Consider the following 14,412-nt stretch of genomic DNA (forward strand, 5'->3'; position numbering starts at 1 on the left):
GCTGCCCGCATGGAGCAGCGGTCAGAAGTGGAGGAGGCCATCGGGCGGGAGGAGCAGATCGGGCAGGCCCCGTAGATCCGCGCGCGGGGACTGGAATGGCCGGCGCCGACGTCGGCACTGCGGCGGCAGGTGGTATCGCACCGGACCGGTGCCGCCGCTCGCATCGACTCGCGAGCGCTCGAGCGCGATACGGAGCGCCAACTCCTCCTCGTCTCCGGAGCTGCCGCTGGTGCCGAACATGCTCGCCGGCGCTAGGGATTTAACTGATTCGGTTGAGTCGGGTATTTTTTTTTTTGATCGGACGGCCTGCGCGGCCGTTTGAGATGGATAAAAGGCGCCCGGGTGTAGATGCAAGTTAGGAAAGGCTTGGCCGTCGTCGTCGTCCCCCCGGTGCGGCGCACCGTCGCCCACGTCGACCCCGTCCCTCCGCCCGCATGTCGGCTAGCGGAAACACGGCGCGTCCACGTAACCGCACCGGAAAGCACCGTCCTCGCCCGCCCGCCACAGTGTTGCGGATGAGAGTGGCCCACTGGGTAGTAGTAAAGCGCGCGCCGCGCCGACCCCCTCCGCACCGCTCCGGTCGGTCGGTCGGTTCCCCGTGCTCCGCTCCGCCTCCGCAGATCTTTCTGGCGGGCGGGCGGCCGGCCAGCAAATATCTCGCCCCGCGCGGCCGCCAGATATTTCCGCCCCCGCCGCTCCACCTGTCGCCCCGCCACGCTGGAGAAAGCGCCGGCACGTAGGCGCAAAAAGGGCGTCCATTCCCTTGATATTTGCGGGCGGAGGAGAAGTACTTCCTTCCTCCGCCCGTCCGCTTGGCTTGCTCATCCGTTCTTCGCCTGCTTCCTTCCTCCGCTCCGCTCCGCCGCTGCTATTTCTTTCCCCTCCCCTCCGGAGAGACCACGCCGGCCGAATCCACATAAATTTCCTTTCCGTCCCGCCACGGCTCGCTCGCTCGCTCGATCTGTCTTCCGTCGGGGTCGGTTCTTGGCCTGGATCCTGCGGAATCTCTTCTTGATTGTTTTCCGGTCGTTGGGGCTCCAAATCTCCCCCGCGCCCGTCTCCTCCCCGGCCTCCTCCACGCGGGCGGGCTCAATTCAAGGGGATTTGCGTCCCCCTTCCCTCCCGTCCCTTGGATCTCCTTCCTGCCCGCCTCTCCGCGCCACGTCCCGGAAAGGAAATCCGCGGGGAGATCTTTCCTGTTGTCTCAGGCCAGCACAGGCGAATCCCTTCCTCGGGGGCCTCTGCCTGTCCGCCCCCCTTGTCGCCTCCTTCTCCTCCTGACAAGTACGTAAGTATCCGATGGGCGAGGTGTACCTGGGACTGGATCGATCGGCCAAGCCGGAGCCAGCGGACGTCGGCATTGCCCAGGTAACCACTGGTCCGCCACATGCTCCCTCTTCTCCATTCTTATTTTAATCTACGAGTATGTTTTCAGAACGAATATTTCATTTATTTTATCTATGTTTTTGGCTGTGTGATGCATTACTGCCCGGTTTTGCTAGTCATCTCCATGGTCTATTGTTGCTCACCACTCTTTCTCTCAATTCAAGGACCAAGATTGTTTATTTACCGCTTTAACTGCCACTTGTTTGTTTGTCTGCATCGTCGTGCCATTCTTCACAAAGAGGTCTCTTCAAAGCGGACATGGCGACGACACCCTCCTTCCACGAATTGTAAAAAACGGCGCACTGCTCCTGCTCCTTGTGTGCATATGATTGTGAATTGCAAAGCCGTGAAAACTGTGCTGGTCTCGCCAAAATCAATAAAATAAAATTTGGACATCACTATAGTAGCATGAATTTGTGGATCCGTCGTTTACTTTCATGTTGATCGGAAATTCATGCACCCTGGAAATAAACTGATTGGTGGCATCTGTTCTTCTTTGACAGGGCAACCAGGTCACTAACCTGGTGTCGGCGGGATGGACGGATGAGAGGCACACGGATTACATAAGCTCCATGGAAGCCTCTTTCATCAACCGACTCCTCAATCACGGGAACAACGCCAACAGGAAAGATTCAGGTACCAATGGGTTCAAGGTTCTCCAAGGTGGGGCTGGAGTGTGGAAGAAAGTCGAGTTTGCGAGGCCCGGTGCTTGCGCTCAAGTCGGGGCCAAACAAAGCCTGCCTGCAAACCCCTGGATCCAGCATTTCAGATCGCGTGATTGCAGCAGCAGCAGCAGCAGTGCAAGAGGTGACGGGGTACAAACTTTAGTAGGTGATCACGAATCGGGTATTCGGACTACCCCTGGGGGGACTCCCTTGTCCCATGGAAGGGAATTGGGAGCTTGCAAGGGAGAAAACCTTCTCGACCAAAATTCAGGTAGCTACCTCAATCACTACCTCATACAGTGTCTGGTGCATCATCATACACACATATGCTCTTTTAATATTAGCTGATTTTATGGAAGATGCATACCTATGTTATCCGTAAGCTCATAGTAGCAGATAGCTACGGGCGCTGTTGTTTTGTGGTAACCATGTTCTATATCAGCATCCTGCGGCGAGCTAAATGTCTGATGCCATGTTTCTCTCTGCAGAGGTCTCTGATCAGAACTTTGCTGACGACGACGAGGCGGAAGTCGGAGCAGAATCAAGCAGAACATGCAAGAAAAGACGATTGAGCAGTTCTTCCACTTACTGCGCCCAAACGATCCAGTGACTTTACAGGATCGGTTAGCATAGTCTGTTGCAAGCCTTGACAAAAGCAACACGCCCAATTACTCAAAGAGCCTGCTTGCTGCCTCAAAACCTGTTGGAACTTGGAAGCAAGGATGCTCTGAAGTAAAGCATGGAAGAGTATTTATCGGTAAATGCGCCACCGGCAAGCACTGGAGGATTTATTTGACAGATTAGATCCTGGCTATGTATCTCTATTTTGCAGTTAAAGTCGATTGTGTGGTAGTGCCCCATTATGAGGAACAACAGGCTCACTCACTGCTTAGTAGTAGTGTCCTGGTAGATAGTAATATTGTTTTGTTTTACGGATGTAATGAAATGTTGTTGCTTGCAATGTGAATGAAATGTTCATGTTTACCACAAGATAATAACGGTGTCCTAAAATGTTCCTTTTGCATGTAATCCCAGGATGCTACTGATACACACGTGTAGCATGGTATAAAACCACAGATCAAATTGACAGATGATAACATTGATTCAATTGGTACTGACGTGAATGGGAAAATACTTGTAACATGAACCTGTTCTACTCAGATGTGGAAGTACCAACCAAATCTGGAACGAGCGAATCTGTCCCTTTTTTTTTCCTTCTGGCCGCACTGTACGTCTCCTGCTAATGCAGTGAAATAAATCAAAGTGTTTGGCTTTGTGGAAAAAACATCTGGTGTAGTTATCCGCTTGTTGGAATGTGTGGAAGGAACAAAACATGAGGATCTTCATCGGCATTGCCCTAATCCCAGAGGAGCTGGCCTCGACCACACATGAAAGCATCCAAAATATGCTATTTTCTTTGAGAGTGGATTTGCTCCCGAGAGCCCTTTTTAGAAAATATATATATCAAATATCAAATTTTAAAATTCAAAAAAAAATCTGAAAAAATACACTTGAATATAGAGATGTATATTACATTTCTGTAGAATTTCATGATGAAATATGCTATGGTGTGAGCTGCACATGATTTAATTTTTGTGTAGTTTTCACCAAAGCATATACATCCCTAGGTTCTTGTGTATTTTTTTTTCAGTTTTGTTGGGACTTCAAAATATGATTTTGTATTTTTCAAAAATTCGGGCTCCATGGAGCCTGGGATCCAAAATATCAATTTCCGATTGTCTTTGATCATGTAGCCTCATCGTCAACAAGGACTTTTTTTTTAATATCATGATGATTTGATGAGGTGTCACCCATTGCAGCAGTTTGTAACTTTGTATGCCTGTTTGCAAATAGTGCTCGCAACGCTCTTTGGTGGGTTTGGACAGGAAAAAAACATTTCCGTAGGATGACCGTCTACAAACAAATAAAATAAAGTTATCCATTTTTCTCCGTGTATACACAAGTGGCTATAAAAATGATGCAAGTTCATTTTCCCCAGAGAAGAAGATGAAGGGCAGAGCCGCGCGTGGAGCTCGGATGGCGAACCTTGCCACTTGCCCTGCCGTCACATCCGAAGGTGAGGCATGTATGCGAGGGGCTGAAGGAGGAAGATGCTTGGGTTAGCTGGAGGAGGAAGAAAGGAGGGCCACCATTCGACTTGCATGAATTTGTTTTTCAGGCAACTTATGTAGTTAGGTTAGTCCTATTTTTCTCTTTTTTTGATATATTAATATGAAAAATATTTCTCTAAAATGGAAAGAGAGCGCTGCTTATCTTACTTTTTCTTTGGGCGTATTCGTTTTCTTTGCTTCGGCTGCCAGGGCAAAACTCTTCCCTCCAGGCTTCGCCAACGAGCCTAGATTCGCCTCTCCTATGCTGGCGGTCGGGGGGGGGGGGGGGGGGGGGGAATCTCGATGCCTCCGATTCGACTAATAGTTATTTTTTATTCCTCAGTAGTGCGACTCTTGGGCAGATGACGACGCTTCTTTTTTGAGTTTTTCTTTCGGGCTCTGATCCTCTTCGAGTTCGGGCACCTGAACATAGTCGGTGAAACTCTGGCATAGATTCTGCCATCTTCTTGGGGGCGGCGAGGTTAGGCCTTCTCGTCGTACATGTACGATGATGAGATTTAGTATCAATTGCTTCGGATCTATTCAAGGTTTCAACATTGACGACTGCAACTTCAGGACGTTGGTCCTTAGGGGCACATGCACAAAGACTTCTTTGTTGTCACCGATAAGGTCAAGCCGGTTCGGCGGTTCCGGTAGAGAAATGGCGACAACGACACAACGGCGGCTCGGTGGTCTAGAGACATTGATGTATTTTTTTTTATCATGTTTGATGTGCCTTATACTTCTAAAAACTTTTTATAATAGATCTGATTTTTTTTGGAAAAAAAGAGAGTGAAAGTCGTTTGAATATTTCCAACTTTTTATACTCCAAAACAGGCGCACTATTGGCACTCGACAGTTAACCGAACCCCTCCACACAGCAGCTGACAGAAGAGCAATCGCTCCATTGCGCCGTCCACGTCCAGAGTCGAGACGCCGGAGCATGAACCCGCGCTACAAAACCCTCCCAAAATCCCACAAAGCCGGAAGCTTCCTCCGCAGATCCAACCAAACCCTCGCCAAATCCTTCGCCTCCTCGGCCCCGGCCCCGTCGAGCGCGCTGCCACGCACCGACTCGTTCGCGGAGCTCGCGCACGCCACCCGTTCGGCGAAATGCCTCCGCAGGCTCCACGCGCTGCTGGCCGTCACGGGCGCGATCAACCGGGACACCTCCGCCGTCACGGCCGCCGTCGAGGGCTACCTCTCCCTCGGCATGCCGGGCGCCGCGGCGTCGGTGTTCGCCGGGTCCCACCGCCGCCGCCCCACGGTGTACTCGCTCAACCTCGCCGTCCGCTGCTTCTCGGCCCACGGGTTCCACCAGGAGCTCCTTGAAATGTACAGGAGGGCGTGCGCCTACGGCGGCGGCTCAGACAACTTCACGTTCCCACCAGTCATCAAGGCATGCACGGCCGTCGGCTGCCTTCGGCTGGGGAGGGAGGCGCACGGCAGGGTCCTGCGGGACGGGCACGGGGACAATGTCGGCGTGCAGACCGCGCTTCTTGACATGTACGCCAAGGCTGGCTGGGTTGGCGCGTCCAGGGCGGTGTTTGACTGCATGGCGCAGAGGGACCTGATTTCCTGGAACGCGCTGATCTCGGGGTATTCTCTGAATGGGTGCTTCAGAGAAGCTGTCGAGGCTATGCGGGAGATGCAGGAGGGCGGCATGAGGCCGAACGCTAGCACTTTTGTTGCTGCTGTCGGTGTGTGCAGTGCGGTCGGAGATTCAGATGCGGGTGATTCGCTGCATGCGTTTGCACTGAAATGTGGGGTGCTTGCTGATGAATCCGTTACACCTGCATTCCTCTCAATGTACGCTGGGTTTGATGATCTTTCCTCGTCGCGGTTGCTCTTTGATCTGCAGCCTGTTAAGGATTTGGTGTCTTACAATTCCATGATCTCAGCGTACATGCAGCATGATAAATGGAAGGAATCATTCGAGGTCTTCAGGTTGATGCGTTGCGCAGGACTAGGGCCTAATCTGGTAACAGTGGTATCTGTCCTTCCAACCTGCAGTGACTTTTTTGGTGTACACATCGGCGAATCTGTGCATGGTATGGTTATCAAGTTTGGCCTAGCAGAGCAGATTTCTGTTGTCAGCGCTCTTGTTTCTATGTATTCTAAACTTGGGGAGTTGGATTCAGCTGTGCAGCTTTTCTGTAGTTGTACCGGAAAGAACCATCTTCTGTGGAACTCCATCATTTCTGGGTACATTTTGAACAACAAATGGCACACTGCTCTCGATACATTCCGCAGGATGCAAACCGAAGGTGTTGCACCCGATGCAACAACTGTCATTAAGGTGATCTCTGGATGCAGGCACATGAAAGATTTACGCATGGCAAAGTCCATCCACGGATATGCTGTGAGAAACAGTTTTGAATTGAACCAAAGCGTGATGAATGCACTCCTGGCTATGTACGGTGACTGTGGAGAACTCTCAGATTCCTACAAGTTATTTCAGAAAATGGAAGTACCTATGTTGATATCTTGGAACACGATAATATCTGGCTATGCTGAAGCTGGAGATGCAGAGGCTTCTGTAAGACTCTTCCGCCAGATGCGCCAAGCAGACTTGCAGTTTGATGTAGTAACCCTGATTGGCCTTACCAGCAGTATTTCGGTGGCTGAGGACGCCACAATTGGAGAATCACTTCATTCTTTGGCAGTTAAAAGTGGATGCAGTACGGATGTTTCTCTTACACACACCCTCATTACCATGTACAGCAACTGTGGTTCTGTTGAGGCATGCCAGCGACTCTTTGACAGCTTGCCTTCTGTGAACACAGTCTCTTACAATGTTCTGATGACTGGATACCGTAAAAACAACCTATCTGAAGAGATCTTACCTCTGTTTTATGAAATGGTGAAGAATGAAAAGGAGCCAAATCATATTACGTTACTGAATGTATTGCCTGTTTGTCAGAACCAATTGCAAGGAAAGTCTGTCCACTGTTATGCAGTTCGAAATTTCTTCAGGCTAGAAACATCTATGCTCACATCAGCCATTTGTATGTACAGTAGGTTCAACAATTTTGATTACAGTTGCAAACTCTTTAATTCGGTTGGTGAGAAAAACATCATAGTATGGAATTGCATCTTATCTGCCTGTGTTCAGTGCAAGCTGGCTGATATTGCATTTGATTTCTTCAGGCAGATGTGCTTCCTTAATGTGAATCCTGATGCAGTAACCATGTTGGCACTCATCTCAGCATGTTCGCAGATTGGAAAAGCAGATTTGGCAGAATGTGTTACAGCTCTCCTACTAAAGAATGGCTTTGGTGGAAGCCTTTTTGTTGTCAATGCTCTCATTGACATGCATTCAAGGTGTGGAAGCATTTCATTTGCAAGAGAGCTCTTTGATAGCTCAGGGGCAAAAGATTCTGTTACTTGGAGTGCAATGATCAACTCATATGGTTTACATGGGGATAGCAAGTCTGCCCTTGACCTTTTCTCCATGATGATAGCCTCAGAAGTGGAGCCAGATGACGTAACTTTTGTTAGTATCTTGTCAGCTTGCAGTCATAGTGGCCTTGTAGAGCAAGCAAGATCCTTGTTTAAATCACTACAGATAGACTATGGCATCACACCGAGGATGGAGCATTATGCATGCATGGTGGATCTGCTAGGTCGAACTGGCCACTTGGATGAAGCCTATGATGTTGTCGGGTCAATGCCATTCAGACCATCAGAAAGTTTGCTTGAGTCATTGCTTGGAGCCTGTAGATTCCATGGAAATTCCAAAATTGGTGAGGCTGTGGGGAAATTGCTCATTGAGTCTGACCACAGTAATCCACGGTCTTATGTCATGCTTTCTAACATCTATGCTTCAGTTGGTAAATGGAATGACTATGAGTGGCTGCGGTTAGATATGGAAGCAAAAGGGTTGAGGAAAGATGTGGGAATCAGTTTGATTGAGTAGCCCTGATCCTACAACAAGCTCCATTAGCTAGAGAACTTTTTTTGTCAGAATGTGTTGAAACCCTGCTCAAGCCTAAGTTGATGTTTGTTTACTGACAGCTGGTAGAGCATTTGTTAACACAAGAAAACATGCAAAATCATTCTTCTGCGAGATTGACAATTGTTAGAGCATTTTTTTAACGCAAGAAAATAGTCTAAATCATTCATCCATGGATTAATTTCTTGGAGTAGCTAGTTGTTACACAAAGTTTGAAATATCTCCATCTCAGTGCAACCAGGATTGTTTGCTTTTAAAATGCTAAATGCATTGTTATCCTTAAAGGAAGATTGTGGTCATTTAAATGGTAAGCGCTTCACAGCTGTTGCATTGCTGTTATGGTGATACCTTAAAGAATTGCTTGGTCTGATTTGGAGAAGATTGTGGACAAGCTAGGTCAACAGAATCTCAATGAGATATCCATTCTATCATATTCGAGTATCAGGTACATGAACACAACAAGATCTCCTGACGATTGGGCAGTCAGTTATAGATGTTATACTGTTGACACCTCGTAATGTTGGTATAAGGGTATGTGGCCTTGCCATTTTCTTGTTATATATCGTCTTAGCAGTTGTTTTTGTGGTGCAGATGCCCATTCTGTTGGGAAGACTTCAGTTCTACCAAACAGGCAACACAAATCTTTCTACCTGCAAAGGTGTCTCGTTTTAATTATGAAAGAAACTACACGCGAAATATTTTGTAGCACTGGTGTATTAAGAAAGGGCCAATGTTTCTCGAATCAATTATAGTATCCATTTTTTCTTCAGAAAAGAAAGGAAGAACGTCCAGGGTGGGCTTCCAGACAATCCTCCACATTTACCACTGTAAAGATTATTAGTATCCTGTCCCAGCAATGCTTGACTTACTACTTTCACATATGGTAACTTCCATGTTATCATTGATTAGGTACACACACAGTAAATTGTTACGGTAGAAATCAAGACACAATGATTGACATCATCTGTTCTGCTAGAAAAATACAGGGATACTTTTAGGTAATTGTTTCCGTATGTGCTTCCTTTTTTTTGTTCCTTCTTTTTAATTTTTAACCAATCTGCGCACACAATGATTTACTCTAAAGAAAAAAAAAACAGATCAAACCAGTTTCTTAAAAAATGCTGTGTTACAAAGAAGAAGATCGCGAGATGCTTTCTTATTCTGTTCCTTTTTTTTTAACTTTTAACCAATCTGCGCACTGAATGACATATGAAGAATGATTCAATCAATGAAATGCCAACTAAACTACAGAAAGAGGAACTTGAAGCACTAGCTTTTCTGTTGTTTCCAACTATCATGAGGTTCTAAATGAATATTTCCAATACAGTTGTTCCTGCTTCCTGCTTCATGCTGGCACACAATTTCCTTAACCATCCAGCTTGTGCCAGTAGCTTTGATAAAAGTAAAATAGTGTACAAAAACTACAGGAAGAAATCAAACCAAATATTGCATTAGGGGAATAAGTCCAAGTCTTCCCCACATATGAATATTTTTAAATTGATCCTATTCTCTACTCCCAGGTGGCTCTCCACTGTCCCAATTCTTTCAACCCTTCCTCCAGTGCTGTCTCCCCAATACCTGCAAAAACTTCCCAAACCTTTTTCCCCATCTCCAGTCTCCTCCCCTCGTTTTGAAGATCCTTCATCCTTCAATTACGAAATATACAGGCACGAGGTCTCGACTCTTCAGTAAGTTTCAGCTTTTGCTTACTTTCTGATCACGCACATGGCTTTCAGATACTGTCATCTGTTTGGCTCAGTTGAAATCATGTTTTCCTTTTATTTTTTCATTTCATGAGTTCTTGAGTTTTATTTTTGGATATTTCTAGGATATTTGCTTAGCTTGAAGTTGGATTATTTTGTTTAACCATGTATTTTGCTTACATATGAAGACCTCAGTTCTTGACATAGATAAAGCAATATTGGTTTTACATGGATCAGAAATTAAACCAAAATCTAGAGGTGTCCTGCAACTTGTTTGCATGTCCAGATCGTACTTTTGTTATGTCCAAGAACATTTAGCCAAAATAGTTATGCTAGATGAACCTTTGCCATGACAAATCATCAAGTCAATATTTTGTGGCTTCTCAGATAGTTATGGTTGAGAAAAAGTACTACTTGGTTTGCTCTTATACCATGTATTTATCATCTATAAAATCTTATCAAGTTCAAACTTTTCCTGAATGTTCTTGGATGAGAACATCACATATGAAGATCCCTCCTTCATTAAACAATCTGTATCTCAGGACTTCCCTTTGCTGAGTTTATTGTAGTTGTGTATGTGTTTGCATGTTTTACTTTATTTGGCAAGTAAACTGGTACTCATACTTAGGTTTTGGCTGTTCCAGTCTAATTCCCATCTTCAATGTTTTCTTCCACAGTTAATATAAAATTAAACTGTGACTGGAAGAATGGTAGAGGACAATCTTGAGGTGGGCGACTCTTGTTTGTCTTCACCAAAATCTGTGCAAAATTCTGTAGAGCCTAGCCCAACTGAAGGCACCAATGAAGATGAAAGCAGTAACCTTGAGAAAACAGCATGTGCCAATTTTGAGACACCAATGCACCAAGAACTTCCTGCAAGCTTGATATTGATTGACGAAGAAAGCAATCTGCAAGAGACTTCGGTTGAACAAAAGGCTTCCATTGGTGATTCCATATCATCAGAAGTAGACCACAGTGGGTTGCCATCAATCAAAGAAGATTCTCACAGATTTCCATCTGCCTCTAACGAAGTTGATGAATCAAAGGATGCCATCAGTGACTTGATGACAACGCATTCTTCAGAAGAAAACACACATGCAACACCACAGACTTCAGTTAGCTCAAGAGAAGAGGTCCAATGTGCACCTTTGCATAACGTTCAAGATGGTGCTTCCTGTCCCGATTCTGAGAAAACTGCTTATGAGGCGCCACCTGCTATCTTACAAAAGGTGAAAGAAGATAAACCACGGTTCATGCATAGATTGCCTGATCGCCAAATGAGCCTACGAGACACTAGACAGAAAATGCCTGCGCCCGTGAGGAGATTGAACAGTGGCAATTATTCGAGGACTGATAATTTTTTTGTCGATACAACGAAGCCCATTGAGTCAGTGAAGGTGGCTGCCTCAAGATTTGGTGGGAGCATCAACTGGAAAACGCGCAAAACAGAACCAGTGCAGGTAACTCACAGCATACCTTCTCTTGTTTGTTACATTAATTCTCTCAGCTACAACTTAATAAATTATCTTTCATTTGCATCAGCTACAACTTAATAATTCTCTCTGCTACAACTTAATAAATTATCTTACATTAATTCTCTCAGCTACAACTTAATCCTATCTTTTGTAGTTTTATTGAGACTTACTTGAGCACTCACAGACATTTTTTTTTACTTTCTCTATGTATGATTAACAATCTTGGTATATCCAGGTGGGTGATCATGTCAAACTCGAGGTCAGTCTGCTGAAGAACGAAATTTCAGATTGCAAACAGCAAGCAGAAGCTGCAGAGGCTGCAAAGCTGTCTGTATTCAATGAGATTAAGAGAACAAATAAGCTTATTGAAGACCTGAAACATGACCTGGAGAGGGCAGAACATGAAGAGGCAGATGCCAAGGAGGATTTGGATTTCTTCCAATTTATTGTACCAGAGATGGAGGAAGGAGGAGCTAGCGATGATAGTGTTGCAGGCGAGGAGATTTTGAAAAATATCCAAGAACGGCACAAAGTACTGGTGTCCAAACTGAAGTTGGTCAATGATGAGTTAAAAGGGGTTCAGGAGAATTATGATTCTTTATTGATTGAACAGGACATTTCCATTGGAAAATCTCAGGCAGCCATCATAGTATCCAAAGAGTCTGAGAAGCAAGCAGAGGAGCTCACTGTAGAGCTCAACAAACTGAAGGAAGTGTTGGATTTGGCTCGTGCCACGCGCCATGATGCTGAAAAACACAAGGCGTGTGCATCCTTAGCTCGAGATGAGGACCGTCTTAAATGGGAGAAGGATCTAGGGCAAGCAGAAGAGGAGCTGAGTCAACTCAACAAGAAGCTTTCCTCTGTCGAAGATCTGAAATCAGAGCTCGAAATATCATCCAGCTTGCTGGTGAAGCACAACGAAGAGCTAAATGCATATGTGGAGGAAAAGCTAATTAAAGAAGCACAAGAACAAGGAAACAAAACTGATGAGACCATGCAAGAAGAAACCATTCTATCAAGAGATGAGCTTGAGGAGCAGAAGAAGAGCATTGATAAGGCGAGAGATGAAGTCTGTGCCCTGAAAGTTGCTGCTGCATCACTTCAGTCAGAGTTGAGCAAAGAGAAAGAAACACTTGCCACCATGCAGCAGCTGGAAGCAATGGCATCGATCACCATTACTTCTCTCAAGGCAGAGATTAAGCTGGCAAAACAGGAACTGGAAACAGTTCAGTCCAAGGAGAAGAAATCCTGCGATAGAATGAGCGAGTTGCCTGGGCTTCTGCAAGCTGCAGCCCAGGAAGCTGATGAGGCAAAGTCTCTCGCTGTGAAGGCACAGGAGATGCTAAGAACGAGCAAGGAAGAAATGGAGCAAGCGAAGGCTGATCTGAGTACTATGGAATTCAGGCTCCAAGCAGTCCTGAAGGAGACGGAAGCAGCGAAAGAGTCTGAGAGGCTGTCGCTTGATGCTCTCAGAGCTCTGGAGGAGAGCGAGCTTGCAGCAAGCATTGCAGAACAAGGCTCTCCTGGAATGATCACACTGGACTTTCATGAACATGCGTCTCTCATCGAGAAGTCCCATCAGGCAGAAGAGCTTGTGCACGAGAAGATATCTTTTGCAGTTGCGCAGGTTGAGATGGCCAAGGACTCCGAGTCTCTCGTCTTAGCAAAGCTCAGCGAAATTTACAAGGTTCTGGAAGAACGAAAGCAAGCGCTGCTTGCTGCCCAAAAGCAGGCCGACAGTGCCACGGAAGGCAAGCTGGCCATGGAACAGGAACTGAGGACATGGAGGGAGGAGCATGGGGAGCGTCGTAAGGCTACCGCTGAGGCTTTGAAATCTGAAACTAAACATTCAAACCCGGTGGTGATCGTCGTTGAGCGCGATCGGGACATCAAGGGCACATGCAAAGAAGACAGCTGCGCCTTGGTTCATCCGCTGTCCTCGGATATGTCAGCCAGGAGCAGCCCTGCCGGCCCAGGTTTGCGCGAGAAGGCGAAGAAGGCAAAGAAGCCGCCGTTCCTCCGGCGCATGATGATGTTCCTGGCCAGGAGGAGGCTCACAGCAGCGGCGTAACACGGTGTGCTCTCTTTCTGGCAGACGTGTTAGAACTATTTCCCCACAACAACAACAACAACAACAACAAAAAAGAAGCAAGTGTTAGAAGTGCCTTCTGTTTGCTCAACTGCGATGCTGCAGAACTCTTGGATCACGGGCTGTGAAGTCTTCATGGAATTTTTATATCTACGGAGAAGACACGAACTTGTAAATTTGCGAAGGTGTACAAGAAAAGCTTGTAAATTTGTAATGTTTTGAATACTACTACCGTGTGTTTGTGCCTGTAACTTTGACCGACTCCATTGCTTGATGAACTGGATCTTGAGTTCGATAAGTACTAGTACTTTGGACGAATTTCGTGTGCTGGATAAGATGGGTGGGAGCTGCATGCATCCGGCTCTTGTTCTCGGATCTGATGCTGTTAACATTGTGGATGCTGGGAGTTTCAGTTTACGGTGGTGGGTCTTGCAACGCCCTTTCTTCTGATGCTGAAATTTTCTTCTGAATTTTAGACTGAAGATTCAGCTTGTTCTTACTAGTACATTGGGAGGTACCTGGAGAAGGCACGGGGAAATCATGGTCCCGGCGCCGGCGCTCAACATCTCAATGTTCAGGTTGCGCTCGCCGGCGACGGGCGGATTGTCGGCGGCGTCAGCCGTGTCCGTGGGACGCACGCGCGCGCCAATCGACATGCTCTCCACACACGACGCCTGGCATAGTGGCATACCATGTTCCTTCCGCGGTGGCAGCTGCCATTGTCGGCGCGACATTCCGTGCTCGTTGCTGCTGGCCACCTCAAGCTGGCATAACGGCATAGCATGAAGCTGTCGCGCACGTCGCTGGGCATTTTTTAAAAAGAATTTCCTTTTAAATTTCCATGCCCTCATGAGTGAGAATTGTCATAAGCCATTTCTTTATTCACACTCCGCTGTTTATTTAGTTAAAACCCGCTGTAAGCTAATGTAAGGCATTTTTGAACTGCAAAAGCATCTTATATTGACGTACAGAGGTAGTATTTCCTCAAGAACTGTAGCCACGGCAAAAAAAAGGACGAGCTAGCTCAA

The 14,412-nt window shown here is 46.6% G+C and overlaps 3 protein-coding genes across 4 annotated transcripts; all 3 read left to right on the forward strand.

Annotated features, from left to right (window-relative positions):
• Window positions 1-593: 593 nt before the first annotated feature.
• LOC125552864 (uncharacterized) lies at window positions 594-3,035 on the forward strand. The gene is made up of 3 exons (XM_048716563.2): window positions 594-1,368; window positions 1,890-2,322; window positions 2,540-3,035. Exons 1-3 carry the CDS (start codon window positions 1,300-1,302, stop codon window positions 2,659-2,661), a joined length of 624 nt encoding a protein of 207 aa, XP_048572520.1. The 5' UTR covers window positions 594-1,299; the 3' UTR covers window positions 2,662-3,035.
• A 1,991-nt stretch (window positions 3,036-5,026) lies between these two features.
• Window positions 5,027-8,083, forward strand: LOC125552862 (putative pentatricopeptide repeat-containing protein At3g01580). The gene has a single exon (XM_048716561.2). It carries the CDS (start codon window positions 5,106-5,108, stop codon window positions 8,079-8,081), a length of 2,976 nt encoding a protein of 991 aa, XP_048572518.1. The 5' UTR covers window positions 5,027-5,105; the 3' UTR covers window positions 8,082-8,083.
• A 1,584-nt stretch (window positions 8,084-9,667) lies between these two features.
• Window positions 9,668-13,698, forward strand: LOC125552863 (protein WEAK CHLOROPLAST MOVEMENT UNDER BLUE LIGHT 1). Of its 2 annotated transcripts, XM_048716562.2 has the most exons (3): window positions 9,668-9,805; window positions 10,498-11,280; window positions 11,531-13,698. In XM_048716562.2, the coding sequence occupies exons 2-3, from the start codon at window positions 10,528-10,530 to the stop codon at window positions 13,364-13,366; spliced, it is 2,589 nt and encodes an 862-aa protein (XP_048572519.2). In that variant the 5' UTR covers window positions 9,668-9,805; window positions 10,498-10,527; the 3' UTR covers window positions 13,367-13,698. The 2 variants fall into 2 exon arrangements, with proteins under 2 accessions (XP_048572519.2, XP_087375111.1); XM_087518985.1 differs by lacking the exon at window positions 9,668-9,805 and having other exon boundaries at window positions 10,179-11,280.
• The last annotated feature ends 714 nt before the right edge of the window (window positions 13,699-14,412 follow it).

This window comes from Triticum urartu, chromosome 4A, assembly GCF_056163025.1.
Source record: "Triticum urartu cultivar PI428250 chromosome 4A, HENAU_Tu73, whole genome shotgun sequence".
In the NCBI taxonomy this organism is placed as follows: Eukaryota; Viridiplantae; Streptophyta; class Magnoliopsida; order Poales; family Poaceae; genus Triticum; species Triticum urartu.